This window comes from Rhinoraja longicauda, chromosome 41 (assembly GCF_053455715.1).
Source record: "Rhinoraja longicauda isolate Sanriku21f chromosome 41, sRhiLon1.1, whole genome shotgun sequence".
NCBI lineage: Eukaryota > Metazoa > Chordata > Chondrichthyes > Rajiformes > Arhynchobatidae > Rhinoraja > Rhinoraja longicauda.
The window spans coordinates 4,856,212-4,872,676 of NC_135993.1; the positions used below are offsets into that span (position 1 = coordinate 4,856,212).

Genomic DNA, 16,465 nt, shown 5'->3' on the forward strand with positions numbered 1-16,465 from the left:
AGGTAGTAGCACAACAAAATACTGGAGTAAATCACTGCTGAGCATACTGGAGACGTCGTGGGTCCAATCAGCGAAACGTCGATGAAAGTAGGTGCCCACTTGATAATCCCAATGACGTGTCTGCCTAGCCCTTCTCAACTTCAGTTGGTCAGAGAGAGAGAGAGAGAGAGAGAACAGAGGACATAGAGAGAGAGAACAGAGATTTAGGGAGAGAGCAGAGAGATAGAGAACAGAGAGCGAGAACAGAGAGAAAGAGAGAGAGAGATAGAGACAGAGAGAGAACAGAGAGAGAGAGAACAGAGATTTAGGGAGAGAACAGAGAGAGAGAGAGAGAGCAGAAAGATAGAGAGAACAGAGAGATAGAGAGAACAGAGATTTAGGGAGAGAGCAGAGAGATAGAGAACAGAGAACGAGAACAGAGAGAAAGAGAGAGAGATAGAGACAGAGAGAGAACAGAGATAGAGAGAGAGAGAACGGAGATGTAGGGAGAGAACAGAGACAGACAGAGAGAGAGAGAGAGAGAACAGAGAGATAGAGAGAACAGAGAGATAGAGAGAACAGAGAGATAGAGAGAGAGAACACTGCTTTAGGGAGAGAACAGGGAGATAGAGATAGAGAGATCAGACAAAGAGAGAGGCAGACAGCAAGTGAAAGAGAGACACACACACACACACAGAGACAGAGAGGGATTCAAGAGTTGAATAGCTGATTTTCTTTACTCAATTGGATTAAATATTTCACTGGAGAATAAATGCCTTTAACATTTTTCAACATCGGAGGTGCATAAGCCTCCCATCACCACCGGGATCAAGTTGACATTTGGCACTTAGGATTTCTGACATCTTGTCCTGTGTATTTGGAAATATATAAATTATATATAATATAAGCAAATAACTGCAGATGCTGGTACAAATCGAAGGTATTTATTCACAAAATGCTGGAGTAACTCAGCAGGTCAGGCAGCATCTCGGGAGAGAAGGAATGGGTGACATTTCGGGTATATCTCTCATATATTGACCCACTGATTTACTCCAGTATTTTGTGTCTATCTTCAGTGTAAACCAGCATCTGGAGTTCATTCCTAGACGTCTATATAATGTATATGTAAGTGTATACATGCATGAAATACTGGAGTAAATCAGTGGCATCAATATCATATCATATCATATATATACAGCCGGAAACAGGCCTTTTCAGCCCACCAAGTCCGTGCCGCCCAGTGATCCCCGCACATTAACACTATCCTACACCCACTAGGGACAATTTTTACATTTACCCAGCCAATTAACCTACATACCTGTACGTCTTTGGAGTGTGGGAGGAAACCGAAGATCTCGGAGAAAACCCACGCAGGTCACGGGGAGAACGTACAAACTCCTTACAGTGCAGCGCCCGTAGTCAGGATCGAACCTGAGTCTCCGACGCTGCATTCGCTGTAAAGCAGCAACTCTACCGCTGCGCTACCGTGCCGCCCTAAATTATATATATATAATAAATTATATATATAAATTATATATATATCATATATTGACCCAATTTACTCCAGTATTTTTTGTGTCTATCTTCAGTATAAACCAGCATCCTTCCTAGACGTATATATATATATATGTATGTATGTAAGTGTATATATGCACACACTGAACTTTTTTTCTCATTTTATTATCTTGTGCACAATGTTTACATATTCTGTTGTGCTGCTGCAAATATTTCATTGTTCTATCCTGACAATAAAACACTCTTGACGTGTGGAGAAAAGGGGTAAGTGATGTCTCAGGCTGAGACCCTTCTTCATAGAAAAAATAACATCGAAAATAGGTGCAGGAGGAGGAGGTCATTCGGCCCTTCGAGCCACTCATCGCGATCATGGCTGATCATCCACAGCTAATAACCCACTCCTGCCTTCTCCCCACATCCCTCGATTCTGCTACCTCCCAGAGCTCTACCTAATCCTCTTTTAAATTCATCCAGTGAATTGGCTGGATAGAGTGGATGTGGAGAGGATGTTTCCACTAGTGGGAGAGTCCAGGACCAGAGGGCACAGCCCTCATTAGCAGGATGAGGGGGGATCTTATTGAAACATATAAGATAATTAGGGGATTGGACACATTAGAGGCAGGAAACATGTTCCCAATGTTGTGGGAGTCCAGAACAAGGGGCCACAGTTTAAGAATAAGGGGTAGGCCATTTAGAACGGAGATGAGGAAGAACTTTTTCAGTCAGAGAGTGGTGAAGGTGTGGAATTCTCTGCCTCAGAAGGCAGTGGAGGCCAGTTCGTTGGATGCTTTCAAGAGAGAGCTGGATAGAGCTCTTAAGGATAGCGGAGTGAGGGGGGTATGGGGAGAAGGCAGGAACGGGGTACTGATTGAGAGTGATCAGCCATGATCGCATTGAATGGCGGTGCTGGCTCGAAGGGCTGAATGGCCTACTCCTGCACCTATTGTCTATTGTCTATTGTCCTTTAGAAAGATGAGGAGGAATTTCTTTAGTCAGAGGGTGGTGAATCTGTGGAATTCATTGCCACAAAAGGCTGTGGAGGCCTAATCAATGTATATGTTTAAAGCGGTGTGATAGATTCTTGATTGGTAAAGGTGTCAGGGGCTATGAGGGGAATGGGGTTGAGAGGGACAGATAGATCAGCCATGATTGAATGGCAGAGTAGACTCGATGGGCCGAATGGACGTATTCGGCTGGTACCTTATGAGGGACGACAGATACCCAAGAAACAGGCAAGGCAAAGTGTTCTAAAAAGACTTTATTAAAAGTTAAGAGGAACTAACATTTTCTTGAGTCCCCATCACCGAAGATACTCAAAGTTCATCTCAATCAAAAATGTCAAAACTGTTTTCAAAAATATATCAAGCGCCACAATTGTCAAGAGGTCACCAGATCCCGCTCCCATTGACTGCTATAGTCTCCAAGCCTGGAGCACAAGGGCTAATGTGCTAACTCATTAAGGGTTGATTGTTTGGGTCATGTACAAGGGGGGAGAGAGAACTCCCACTCACACTGCCTCAAGAGATGGAAGGTGGAAGATGGAAATAGGAAAAGCACCTTCTGTGGAGGACGCTTCGGGATGGTGCGCTGGTTCCCTGGTATCCCAACCGGAGCGCCGCACAGTCCCCACGGGACAGAAAGGAACAGGTGGCCACTGCACCAGTGATGGTGGCAGGATGGAGGCACATGGAGGCAAGAGAGAGAGAACAGAGAGAGAGAACAGAGAGATCGGCAGAGAGAGAGAGATATATATATATAGAGAACAGAGAGATAGAGAGAACAGAGATATATATAGAGAGAGAACAATGAGATATAGAGAGAACAGAGATATATATATAGAGAGAGAGAACAGATATATATATATAGAGAGAGAGAGAACAGATATATATATATATAGAGAGAGAACAGAGAGAGAGATAACAGAGATATATATAGAGAGAGAACAGATATATATATATAGAGAGAGAGAGAACAGATATATATATAGAGAGAACAGAGAAATAGAGAGAGAACAGAGATATATATAGAGAGAGAACAGAGATATATATATAGAGAGAGAGAGAACAGATATATATATATAGAGAGAACAGAGAGAGATATATAGAGAGAGAACAGATAGATAGAGAGAGAACAGATATATATATATAGAGAGAGAACAGATATATATATAGAGAGAACAGAGAGATAGAGAGAGAACAGAGATATATATAGAGAGAGAACAGAGATATATATAGAGAGAACAGAGATAAAGAACAGAGAGATAGAGAGAGAGAGAGAGAGAGAGAGAGAGAGAGAGATAGAGAGAGAGAGAACAGAGATAGAGTTCAGACAAAGAGAGAGAGAGGCAGATAGCGAGTGAAAGAGACATGCACACACAGACAGAGAGGGATTCAAGAGTTGAATAGCTGATTTTCTTTACCCCATTGGATTAAATATTTCACCGGAGAATAAATGCCTTTAACATTTTTGCTCCCCTGCGCTCCCAACCCCCGCCACACAACCAACAGTGGGTCATTCCCCCCTCCCCATCCTCCCTCCCCCAGCACCAGGGAGACCGAGTGTGGAGGACGGGGCGTTGTCCCAGGGGGAGGTCTGGCCCGGTGACACGGGGCTCACGAGAGAGGGAGCAGCGTTGAGCAGAGGCGGCGGTCAGGGGTGTTTGCCGGGGGAGTAACTTCAGCGAAGACAAACCAATGCCCACCTCTTGCTGTGGGAGTGTCACAGATGGGGTACCATCGAACTCACACACACCTCGCTCGCCTCCACACGCCAGGTATTTCCCTGTGCAGTCTTGAGCCCCCGTTATACGAGGGGCGAGGGGGTCTACATTGGAGCGCTGAGAGTTGGCTTGTGTTGAGGCGGGGATTGGCCAAGGTTCTGGCTGCATTGCCAAGCCCTGGTTTGTATGTGGTCGGGTGGTGAGTGTGCAAAGGAACAGGTCACGGTGGTTACCCCTTTCACCCCGTTCCCACCTGGATTGAGACAAGGCTGGTGACCCCACACCCAACACCAACTGGCACTTGGATTCTACCATCTTCTCCCCAACTCAATCCCACTGACGAGGAACTGCAGATGCTGCAAACGCAAACAACAACACACACACACACACACAGTGCTGGAGGAACTCAGCGGGTCAGGCAGCATCCGTGGAGGGGATGGACAGACGACCATTCGTGTCGGGACCCTGCTTGAGATGGATCCGAAAGGTCGCCTGCCCACTCCCTCCACGGATGCTGCCTGACTCGCTGGGTCCCTCCGTCGCTTTGTGTTTGCTCATCACTTAAACATCTCCAAGGGTGAAGTGTGAGCTAAGCGCGGATCTGAAAGTGGGCGCGCGGTTGGACAAGCGCCTGGGGGGGGGGGCATCTCGATTTCCTCCGCCGCAAAGGACCGGTGCCAGATCCCAAAGTGTCACCAGAGGACCGGGTTGGCCCCGTAGATAACGCACGACGCCATTCACAGCTCTCAAACGCAGTGCAGATGGGGCCGACTCCATGGCCAGAATATGCTCACGGAGTCAGAGCTGGGACACACGAGGCAGGGTAGGTACCTAGTCAAGATCGACAAGCAATAATGGGCATATAATCAACACCATGGCATTAAAACCAACCAGGCAGAAAGCATCTCGAGAGACCAAGGGAGATTAAATTAACAGGGGGGGGAATACTACTGATTAAACATTTCTCCTGCCTACGGGAAATTTAAGCTGTTAGCAGATTCTCAAGTACCCCTGCAGTCTGCACAGTGTCCACACTACAAAGCTACACAGTAATATAAAATTCCAGTGATTAGTTGGTAGAGTTCAGATTCACTACCGTGGAAAACTGGGACGAGAAACCCAGAGGTTTAAGGTCCAACTGCGACGAGAAATCCCATCCGAGATCCCAACGCACATCTGTCCATGGGTCATGTTCTAACTAAGCAAGGGGGGGGGGGTAGGGGGGGGGGGGTGACCAGGGTGAGGGTCACTGGTGCAGGGAGACCACCAGGTGACCCAAGGGACCACCAACTGGTCGGCTTGGGGCGAGGACGAAACTTCATCAGAAACAAAATTATAAAAGGTTAAGACTGAAAGGTTTATGGGAACACAAGGAGGGCAATAACATCAGAGACACTCTTTGTAGGAATGATGATGGTGGAAGATTTGGGTGGGGGGGGGGGGGGGGATGGTTCGGGGATAGCAACATTTGCTCGGGGTTTCTGCCGCGCTCCCTCACGCTGGGCGCTGGCCGGTTCTACGCTGCGTTGATGAGGGTATCCTTGTCGTCTCCCGAGCGGGTGCGGTGGTAGGAGACCACGTGGTCGGACTTGGCCAACTTGACGATGAAGTAGACCACTCCGCTCAGCAGGATGAAGACGCAGATGGCCAGCAGCACCACCATGGAGATCGCTGGAGGGGGCAGAGAGAGGGAGAGAACAAGTGAGAGAGGTGCCGTCAGTAAACTGCCCAGAGGGAGAGAGAGAGATATCTCAATAGACATAGACAATAGGTGCAGGAGTAGGCCATTCACCCCCTGCTAATGTTTACCATCCCCACCCTGCCAATGGTGCCCCACCTTCCCAAATCACCCACCCCCCCAACCTCCAGAGCCATCAGTTACCCTGGATAGACAGAAAAAGTTGGAATAACTCAGCGTGTCTTTTGGAAAGGAGGAACTTCTTTAGTCACGGTGCACGGTGGCGCAGCGGTAGAGTTGCTGCCTTACAGCGAATGCAGCGCCGGAGACTCAGGTTTGATCCCGACTACGGGCGCCGTCTGTACGGAGTTTGTACGTTCTCCCCGTGACCTGCGTGGGTTTTCTCCGAGATCTTCGCTTTCCTCCCACACTCCAAAGACTTGCAGGTATGTAGGTTAATTGACTGGGTAAAATGTAAAAAATTGTCCCTAGTGTGTGTAGGATAGTGTTAATGTGCGGGGATCGCTGGGCGGCGCGGACCCGGTGGGCCGAAGGGCCTGTTTCCGCGCTGTATCTCTAAATCTAAAATCTAAATCTAAAAACTAAAGGGTAGTTAATATGTGGAACTCATTGCCTCAAAGGGCTGTGGAGGCCAAGTCAGTGGATATTTTTAAGGCAGAGATAAAGATCGGAGTTAGATGTGGCCCTTGTGGCTAAAGGGATCAGAGGGTATGGAGAGAAGGCAGGTACGGGATACTGAGTAGGATGATCAGCCATGATCATATTGAATGGCGGTGCAGGCTCGAAGGGCCGAATGGCCTACTCCTGCACTTAGTTTCTATGTTTCTATAGACAAATTCTAGATTAGAACGGGTGTCAAGGTTTGATGGAGGAGAAGGCAGGAGAATGGGATTAGGTCAGCCATAGTTGAATGGCGGAGTAGACTAGATGGGCCGAATGGCCTAATTCTACCCCTGTAACTTGTGTCAGGGCAGCATCTCTGGAGAAAAGGAATGGGTGATGTTTCGGGCCGAGACCCTTCATCAGACTCTGGTTTCTGGCGTGGTGAGGTAGCTGGCCTGCCCGCCGTGCCACCTTGCCACACCATGCCCTCCACAGATGCTGCCTGCCCCGCTGAGTTTCTCCAGCTCCGTGTGCGCGCTTTGACGTGGGTCAAGTTGGGTAGGAAAATAACCGCAGTTCTTGTTTTCTCCTGTGATGGAGATGGTGAGATCCAGAAACGGTAGGGAGATGTCGGAGATGGTCCAAGTATATTTAAGAACTGGGTGGAAATTTATGAAGTCAGTGAGTTCTGCATGGGTGCAGGAGATAGCACCAATCTTATCGAAACGTATAAGATTATTAAGGGGTTGGACACGTTAGAGGCAGGAAACATGTTCCCGATGTTGGGGGAGTCCAGAACCAGGGGCCACACAGTTTAAGAATAAGGGGTAGGCCATTTAGAACGGAGATGAGGAAAAACTTTTTAGTCAGAGAGTTGTGAATCTGTGGAATTCTCTGCCTCAGAAGGCAGTGGAGGCCAATTCTCTGAATGCATTCAAGAGAGAGCTGGATAGAGCTCTTAAGGATAGTGGAGTCAGGGGGTATGGGGAGAAGGCAGGAACGGGGGTACTGATTGAGAATGATCAGCCATGATCAAATTTGAATGGCGGTGCTGGCTCGAAGGGCCGAATGGCCTCCTCCTGCACCTATTGTCTATTGTATAATGTAGTCGTCAATGTAGTGGAGGTAGAGTTCGGGGATGGGGCCAGTGTACGCCTGGAACAAGGGGAAGAGCGCTCACCGGACACGTGCCGACGGTACTCCGCTTGGTGCTTCTCATGACTGCCTCCATCTTCACCATCGTTCCAGGCACCTACAGGGAAATAAAGCTGTCGTCAAGACCTGCTGTCAACAAACTGCATTAGAATAGATAACGCCCTTCTCAAAAACGGTGGCGTGTCTGTACATGAATAATGTCACACCTGGCAACACCTCTGCCTTACAGCGCCAGAGACCCGGGTTCGATCTAGACTACCTGTGCGTCCTCCTGTACGTGTGCTTATCTGAACGTTCTCCCCGTGACCGCGTGGGGCTCCTGAGGTTTTTGGTTTCCTCCGACACTCCGCAGGCGTACAGACACGCAGGTTAATTTTAGTTTAGTTTAGAGAATCAGCGTGGAAACAGGCCCTTTGGCCCACCGAGTCCGCGCCGACCAGCGATCCCCGCACACTAACACACTAGGGACAATTTACATTTATACCAAGCCAATTAACCTACAAACCTGTACGTCTTTGGAATGTGGGAGGAAACCGAAGATCTCGGAGAAAAGCCACGCAGGTCTCGGGGAGAACGTACAAACTCCGTACAGACAGCGCCCGCAGTCGGGATCGAACCTGGGTCTCTGGCGCTGCAAGCACTGCAAGGCAGCAACTCTACCGCTGCGCCACCGTGATACCTTACAGGTGGGATTAGTGTAGATGGGGAATGTTGGTCGATGTGGGCAGGTGGGATTAGTGTAGATGGGGCATGTTGGTCGATGTGGGCAGGTGGGACTAGAGTAGATGGGGCATGTTGGTCGATGTGGGCAGGTGGGACTAGAGTAGATGGGGCATGTTGGTCGATGTGGGTTTGGTGGGACTAGTGTAGATGGGGCATGTTGGTCGATGTGGGCAGGTGGGACTAGTGTAGATGGGGCATGTTGGTCGATGTGGGCAGGTGGGACTAGTGTAGATGGGGAATGTTGGTCGATGTGGGCAGGTGGGACTAGTGTAGATGGGGAATGTTGGTCGATGTGGGCAGGTGGGACTAGTGTAGATGGGGAATGTTGGTCGATGTGGGCAGGTGGGACTAGTGTAGATGGGGCATGTTGGTCGATGTGGGCATGTGGGACTAGTGTAGATGGGGAATGTTGGTCGATGTGGGCAGGTGGGACTAGAGTAGATGGGGCATGTTGGTCGATGTGGGTTTGGTGGGACTAGTGTAGATGGGGCATGTTGGTCGATGTGGGCAGGTGGGACTAGTGTAGATGGGGAATGTTGGTCGATGTGGGCAGGTGGGACTAGTGTAGATGGGGAATGTTGGCGATGTGGGCAGGTGGGACTAGTGTAGTTGGGGAATGTTGGTCGATGTGGGCATGTGGGACTAGTGTAGATGGGGCATGTTGGTCGATGTTGGCAGGTGGGACTAGTATAGATGGGGCATGTTGGTCGATGTGGGCAGGTGGGACTAGTGTAGATGGGGAATGTTGGTCGATGTGGGCAGGTGGGACTAGTGTAGATGGGGCATGTTGGTCGATGTGGGCAGGTGGGACTAGAGTAGATGGGGCATGTTGGTCGATGTGGGACTAGAGTAGATGGGCATGTTGGTCGATATGGGCAGATGGGACTAGTGTAGATGGGGAATGTTGGTCAATGTGGGCCTAGTGTAGATGGGGCATGTTGGTCGATGTGGGCAGGTGAGACTAGTGTAGATAGGGAATGTTGGTCAATGTGGGCAAGTTGGACCGAAGGGCCTGTTTCAACACTGCATGACTATGACTCTCTGGAGTGTCTCCAACAGGTCTTCAACAAGGAACAAGGTCTCTCCACAACTGGCACATCCTGGTCTGGTCTGGTCTGGTTCCCACACCCAGACTGGTCTGGTCTGGTTCCCACACCCAGAGATACATCTCCAGTCTCCACACCTGGATTGTCCACCGTCAGGGACATCTCCAGTCCCCTAACCTGGAGTGTCTCCAACAAGAAACATCTCCCATCTCCACAACTGGAGTGTCCAGAATGAGGGACACCACCGGTGTCCACAAATGGCACATCCACAGTGAGGAACATGTCCGGTCCCCACACTCAGAGTGTCCACAGTGAAGTACATCCCCCATCTGCACAACTGGAGTGTCCAAGGTGAGATACATCTCCGGTCTCCATGCCTGGAGTGTCTCCAACAAGGGACATCACCGGTCTCCACAACTGGATTTTTTAGATTTAGAGATACAGCGCAGAAACAGGCCCTCCAGCGCCGCCCAGCGATCCCCGCACATTAACACTATCCTACACCCACTAGGGACAATTTTTACATTTGCCCAGCCAATTAACCTACAAACCTGTACGTCTTTGGCGTGTGGGAGGAAACCGAAGATCTCGGAGAAAACCCACACAGGTCACGGGGAGAACGTACAAACTCCGTACAGACGGCGCCCGTAGTCAGGATCGAACCTGAGTCTCCGGCGCTGCATTCGCTGTAAGGCAGCAACTCTACCGCTGCGCTTGTCCACAGTCAGGAACATCTCCCACCTCCACAACTGGAGTGTCTCCAATGAACATCTCCAATCTCCTCAGATGGAGGTCTCTAGTGTCGGTGCCTGCACTGACCTGTCTTTCCCGAGCACCTGGCCAGGCACTGGTCCACGGAGTCGTAGTTGTTCTTGTTGCCCCCGCAGCCACCATAGGTGAAGGACCGGCATCTCAGGATGGAGGAGTCGTAGTACCAGCGGGGGAAGGCAGCTCGGCACCTACCCGTTACGGCCGGGGCGAGGCAGTAAGCTGCAACCAACAGGCGGGGCGGTCAGTCCAATCTCAACCCCCCCCTCCCCGTAAATCAGCCCATCCACCTTCCAGCCCTGTGACAAAACCTGCCCGAGGCTCCATTCACCCAATGATTGTGGGGTGGGGCGGAAGAGCTGGGAAAGGGAGGTGGGGGTGGGGAAAAAACCCAGGCACGTTTCAAGTTTAGCCCAAAGGGTCCTCACCGACCAGTGATCCCCGCATATGAACACTATCCTACACACACACACACACACACACACACACACACACACACACACTTTAGGGACAATTTACAACTAGACCAAGCCAATGAACCTACAAGACTGGAGTGTGGGAGGAAACTGGAGATCCTGGAGAACCCACAAGGTCACAGGGAGAACATAAACTGTCCCTAGTGTGTTAGAAACATAGGAAATAGGTGCAGGAGTAGGCCATTCGGCCCTTCGAGCCTGCACCGCCATTCAATATGATCATGGCTGATCATCCAACTCAGTATCCTGTACCTGCCTTCTCTCCATACCCCCTGATCCCTTTAGCCACAAGGGCCACATCTAACTCCCTCTTAAATATAGCCAATGAACTGGCCTCAACTACCTTCTGTGGCAGAGAATTCCACAGATTCACCACTCTCTGTGTGGAAAAAAACTTTCTCATCTCGGTCCTAAAAGACTTCCCCCTTATCCTTAAACTGTGACCCCTTGTTCTGGACTTCCCCAACATCGTGAACAATCTTCCTGCATCTAGCCTGCCCAACCCCTTAAGAATTTTGTAAGTTTCTATAAGATCCCCCATCAATCTTCTAAATTCCAGCGAGTACAAGCCGAGTCTATCCAGTCTTTCTTCATATGAAAGTCCTGCCATCCCAGGGATCAATCTGGTGAACCTTCTCTGTACTCCCTCTATGGCACGAATGTCTCAGATGTTGCCAGCGTGTTGGATAGTGCTAGCGTAAGGGGCGATCACAGATTCGGTAAGGGGCCGAAGGGCCTGTTTTCGCGCTGTATCTCTAAAGTCCAAAAAACACAAGTACGGGCGTCACGGTGGCATGGCAGTAGAGCTACTGCCTCACAGCGCCAGAGACCCCGGTTCGATCCCGACTACGGAGTTTGTACGTTCTCCCCGTGACCTGCGTGGGTTTCCCCCGAGATCTTCAGTTTCCTCCCACACTCCACAAAGGCGTACAGGTTTGGAGGTTAGATTTAGAGATACAGCGCGGAAACAGGCCCTTCGGCCCACCGAGTCCGCGCCGCCCAGCGATCCCCGCACACTAACACTATCCTACACACACTAGGAACAATTTTTTACATTTTACCCAGTCAATTAACCTACAAACCTGCACGTCTTTGGAGCGTGGGAGGAAACCGAAGATCTCGGAGAAAACCCACCCAGGGGAGAACGTACAAACCCCGTACAGACGGCGCCCGTAGTCAGGATCGAACCAGAGTCTCCGGCGCTGCATTCGCTGTAAGGCGGCAACTCTACCGCTGCGCCACCGTGCCGCCGTTGGCTTAGTGCACGTGTAAATTGTCCCGAGTGTGTGTAAGATAGTGTTAGTGTGCGGGGACTTGGTGGGATGAAGGGCCTGCTTCCACGCTGCATCTAAACGAAACTAAATTAAATTCTGCTGGTCCCTCTACCCACGCCTTCGCCCTCCCACCTCCACCGTTGCCAACCGCACCAGTGCGTGAACCTACCGTTATCATTTACAGCTGGACCCTTCAGTTTCTGTACCTTGGAGATGACGTCTGCAAGACAAAAGACCTCGTTATTCAAGGAGGTCATTTTCAACAACACAACTCCAATTAAGGCTTTGGGCACAGTTAAATAGAGGCATAGTCATACAGCTTATAAACAGGCCCTTCGGCCCAAATCGTCCATGCCGACCAACAAGCCCCTCCCATTTACCAGAAGGTAGACACAAAATTCTGGAATAACAATAGACAATAGGTGCAGGAGTAGGCCATTCGGCCCTTCGAGCCAGCACCGCCATTCAATGTGATCATGGCTGATCATCCACAATCAGTACCCCGTTCCTGCCCTCTCCCCATGCCCCCTGACTCCCCTATCATTAACTCTCTCTTGAAAGCATCCAGAAAATTGGCCTCCACCCCCTCTGAGGCTGAGAATTCCACAGATTTACAACTCTGTGAAAAAGTTTTTCCTCATCTCCGTTCTAAATGACCTCCCATTATTCTTAACTCAGCTGGACCGAAACGTCACCCATTGCTTCTCTCCCGAGATGCTGCCTGTCCCGCTGAGTTATTCCAGCATTCTGTGTCTACCTCCGATTTTAATCAGCATCTGCAGTTTTTTTTCATACCCATTTGCCAGAGTTTGGCCCACAGCCCTCTAAACTTTGATAGACCCAAAAAACTGGAGTAACTCAGCAGGTCAGACAGCATCTTTGGAGAAAAGGAATCGGTCTGGCCCGCTGAGTTTTAGATTTATTTAGATTTAGAGATACAGCGCAGAAACAGGCCCACCGGGTCCGCGCCGCCCAGCGATCCCCGCACACTGACACTATCCTACACCCACTAGGGACAATTTTTACATTTACCCAGTCAATTAACCTACAAACCTGCACGTCTTTGGAGTGTGGGAGGAAACCGAAGATCTCGGAGAAAACCCACGCAGGTCACGGGGAGAACGTACAAACTCCGTACAGACGGCGCCCGTAGTCAGGATCGAACCCGAGTCTCCGGCGCTGCATTCGCTGTAGGGCAGCAACTCTACCGCTGCGCCACCGTGCCGCCCAACGTTTCGAAGTTTGGAGTACAAAGTTACTCCAACTTTTTGTGTCTATCTTCAGTGTAAACCAGCATCTGCAGTTCCTTCCTACACATTTCCTCTAAAGTTTTCCTAACCAAACGTTTAGGTTTATTATTTGTCATGCACGTTATCTAATCAGATCACCTGTCCAATTTCTAAATACATTCAATTCAAACTCAATTACAAGATATACCTTTCCCCCACTTATGCACTATCAATCCTCTGTACTTAATACTTAGAATTGTAACTCATCAGTTCCAGAGAATTGGAGGAACAGCACCTCATATTTCGCTTGGGCAGTTTACACCCCAGCGGCATGAACATTGACTTCTCTAACTTCAGATAGCCCTTGCTTTCCCTCTCTCTCCATCCCCTCCCCTTCCCAGTTCCAGCCTTACTGTCTCCGACTACATTCTATCTTTGTCCCGCCCCGTCCCCTGACATCAGTCTGAAGAAGGGTCTCGACCCGAAACGTCACCCGTTCCTTCCCTCCCGAGATGCTGCCTGACCCGCTGAGTTACTCCAGCATTTTGTGTCTAGTTCCAGAGACGGTCCATTTATCATTCAAGGGCGGCACGGTGGCGCAGCGGTAGAGTTGCTGCTTTACAGCGAATGCAGCGCCGGAGACTCAGGTTCGATCCTGACTACGGGTGCTGTACTGTAAGGAGTTTGTACGTTCTCCCCGTGACCTGCGTAGGTTTTCTCTGAGATCTTCGGTTTCCTCCCACACTCCAAAGACGTACAGGTATGTAGGTTAATTGGCTGGGTAAATGTAAAAATTGTCCCTAGTGGGTGTAGGATAGTGTTAATGTGCGGGGATCGCTGGGCGGCACGGACTTGGAGGGCCGAAAAGGCCTGTTTCCGGCTGTATATATATGATATGATGATATGATGATTGTCACAAGTACTGAGGTACAGTAAATAGCTTTGTTTTGCGAGTTAATCAATCAGATCAGGTAATACTTTAAATAAATACAATCAAGTCAAACTCAGGTGCTGTAGGTGATCGGTCTTTGCCTTCCACTAAACGTTATTCCCTTTATCATGTAACTGTACACTGTGGACAGCTCGATTGCAATCATGCATTGTTTTTCCGCCGACTGGTTAACAGGCAACAAATGCTTTTCTCTGTATCTCGGTACATACATACAATAATCAAAACTAAACGAAACCCCAGACTTAACGTGCGGGGATCGCTGGTCGGTGCGGACTTGGTGGGCTGAAGGCTGTGTGCCGCTCTGTATCTCTAAACTAAACTGCACACTGCTCTCTCTCATCTGGACAGCCAGAAGGGGGGCTATGTGAGGATGCTGTTCATTGATTTTAGTTCAGCTTTCAACACAATAATCCCCACCAGACTGGCTGAGAAGCTGCTGGAACTGGGGCTTAACACTCCCCTGTGTGCCTGGGTCCTGGACTTTCTCACCGCCAGGCCCCAAGTGGTCAAGATGGGGAACACACATCTAGCCCCCTCACCCTGAACACAGGATCCCCCCAGGGTTGCGTCCTTAGCCCCCCTACTGTACTCCCTGTACACACATGATTGTGTGGCCAGATTCAGCTCCAACTCCATCATCAAGTTTGCTGATGACACTGTGTTGGTGGGCCGGATCTCCGACAACGATGAGAAGGCCTACCGGGAGGAGGTGGCTGATCTGGCACTCTGGTGTCAGGACAATAGCCTCCTCTTGAATGTCACTAAAACTAAGGAGCTGATTGTAGACTTGAGAAGGGCTCAACATCCGAGGACGTACACGCCACTGGAGATAAATGGGTCTACTGTGGATAGGGTGAGCAGTTTTAAATACCTGGGAATCCACATCTCAGAGGATCTGACATGGACAACACACATTGTAGGTATGTAGGTTAATTGGCTGGGTAAATGTAAAAATTGTCCCTAGTGGGTGTAGGATAGTGTTAATGTGCGGGGATCGCTGGGCGGCACGGACTTGGTGGGCCGAAAAGGCCTGTTTCCGGCTGTATATATATGATATGATATGATTGCCGTACTGGTGAGTAAGGCAAGGCAGCGCCTTTACCACCTCAGACAGCTGAGGAAATTCAGAGCCTCTCTGAGGATCCTTCAGTGCTTCTACTCTGGGGTTGTAGAGAGCATCCTGTCCGGCAACATCACAGTCTGGTTTGGGAACAGCTCTGCCCAGGACAGGAAGGCCCTGCAGAGAGTAGTGCGTTCGGCAGAATGCACCATGGGAACTACACTCGTCCCCCTGCAGGACCTATACATCAGGAGGTGCAGATCCAGAGCCAGCAACATTATGGGGGACCCCTACCACCCCAGCAACGGACTGTTCCAGCTGCTACGGTCAGGCAAACGCCTCCGCTGTCACGCTGTGAGAGGATGAGACGGAGTTTCTTCCCACAGGCCATCAGGACTGTTAACTATTATAACTCCAGGGACTAATTTAATTGACTGTATTTTTTGTGTTCAATTTTTTTTTTCCTATTCTGTTTTGTAGTTTTAGCACAATCCGCTTTCATTTCACTGCACATCTTGTATATGTGCGTGACAAATAAACTTGACATGACTTGACCTTACCCTTTTGCCCAGCACAGGTTTGCAGACACGCACGCTCAGTCTCGTAGTTGTTCTTGTTGCCCTTGCAGCCACCGTAGATGAACATGCTGCACTTCTGGCTCTTGGGGTCAAAGTTCCAGCGGGGCATAGCAGCCCGACAATAGCCGACGGCCTTGGGTGCCGTGCACCTCTCTGTAACACATCAAGGATTTGTTACACCCTCTCAGCAGCACGCAACTCACCGGGAAGCCTCAACGTGTGGGAAGGAACTGCAGATGATGGCTCATAGTGTCAGGGGTTATGGGGGAGAAGGCAGGAGAATGGGGTTAGGAGGGCCACAGTTTAAGAATAAGGGGTCGGCCATTTAGAACTGAGATGAGGAAAAACTTTTTCAGTCAGAGAGTTGTGAATCTGTGGAATTCTCTGCCTCAGAAGGCAGTGGAGGCCAATTCTTTGAATGCATTCAAGAGAGAGCTGGATAGAGCTCTTAAGGATAGCGGAGTCAGGGGGTATGGGGAGAAGGCAGGAACGGGGTACTGATTGAAAATGATCAGCCATGATCACATTGAATGGCGGTGCTGGCTCGAAGGGCCGAATGGCCTCCTCCTGCACCTATCGTCTATTGTCTATTGTGATAGATCAGCCATGATTGAATGGCGGAGTAGACTCAATGGGCCACTACACTCGTCCCCCTGCAGGACCTATACATCAGGAGGTGCAGACCCAGA

At 49.8% G+C, this 16,465-nt stretch overlaps 1 protein-coding gene across 1 annotated transcript in view; it reads right to left on the reverse strand.

Moving 5' to 3' along the window:
- Positions 1–3,903: 3,903 nt before the first annotated feature.
- LOC144611793 (actinia tenebrosa protease inhibitors-like) overlaps positions 3,904–16,465 on the reverse strand; it is a 43,539-nt gene continuing 30,977 nt past the window's right edge. Inside the window, exons 6-10 of the mRNA XM_078431048.1 lie at positions 15,759–15,929; positions 12,127–12,177; positions 10,259–10,429; positions 7,696–7,767; positions 3,904–5,884 (exon numbers count right to left, since the gene is read on the reverse strand). Of these exons, the coding sequence (XP_078287174.1) occupies positions 5,730–5,884; positions 7,696–7,767; positions 10,259–10,429; positions 12,127–12,177; positions 15,759–15,929 (620 nt within the window). The 3' untranslated portion in view covers positions 3,904–5,729. The remainder of the gene's footprint in view (positions 5,885–7,695; positions 7,768–10,258; positions 10,430–12,126; positions 12,178–15,758; positions 15,930–16,465) is intronic.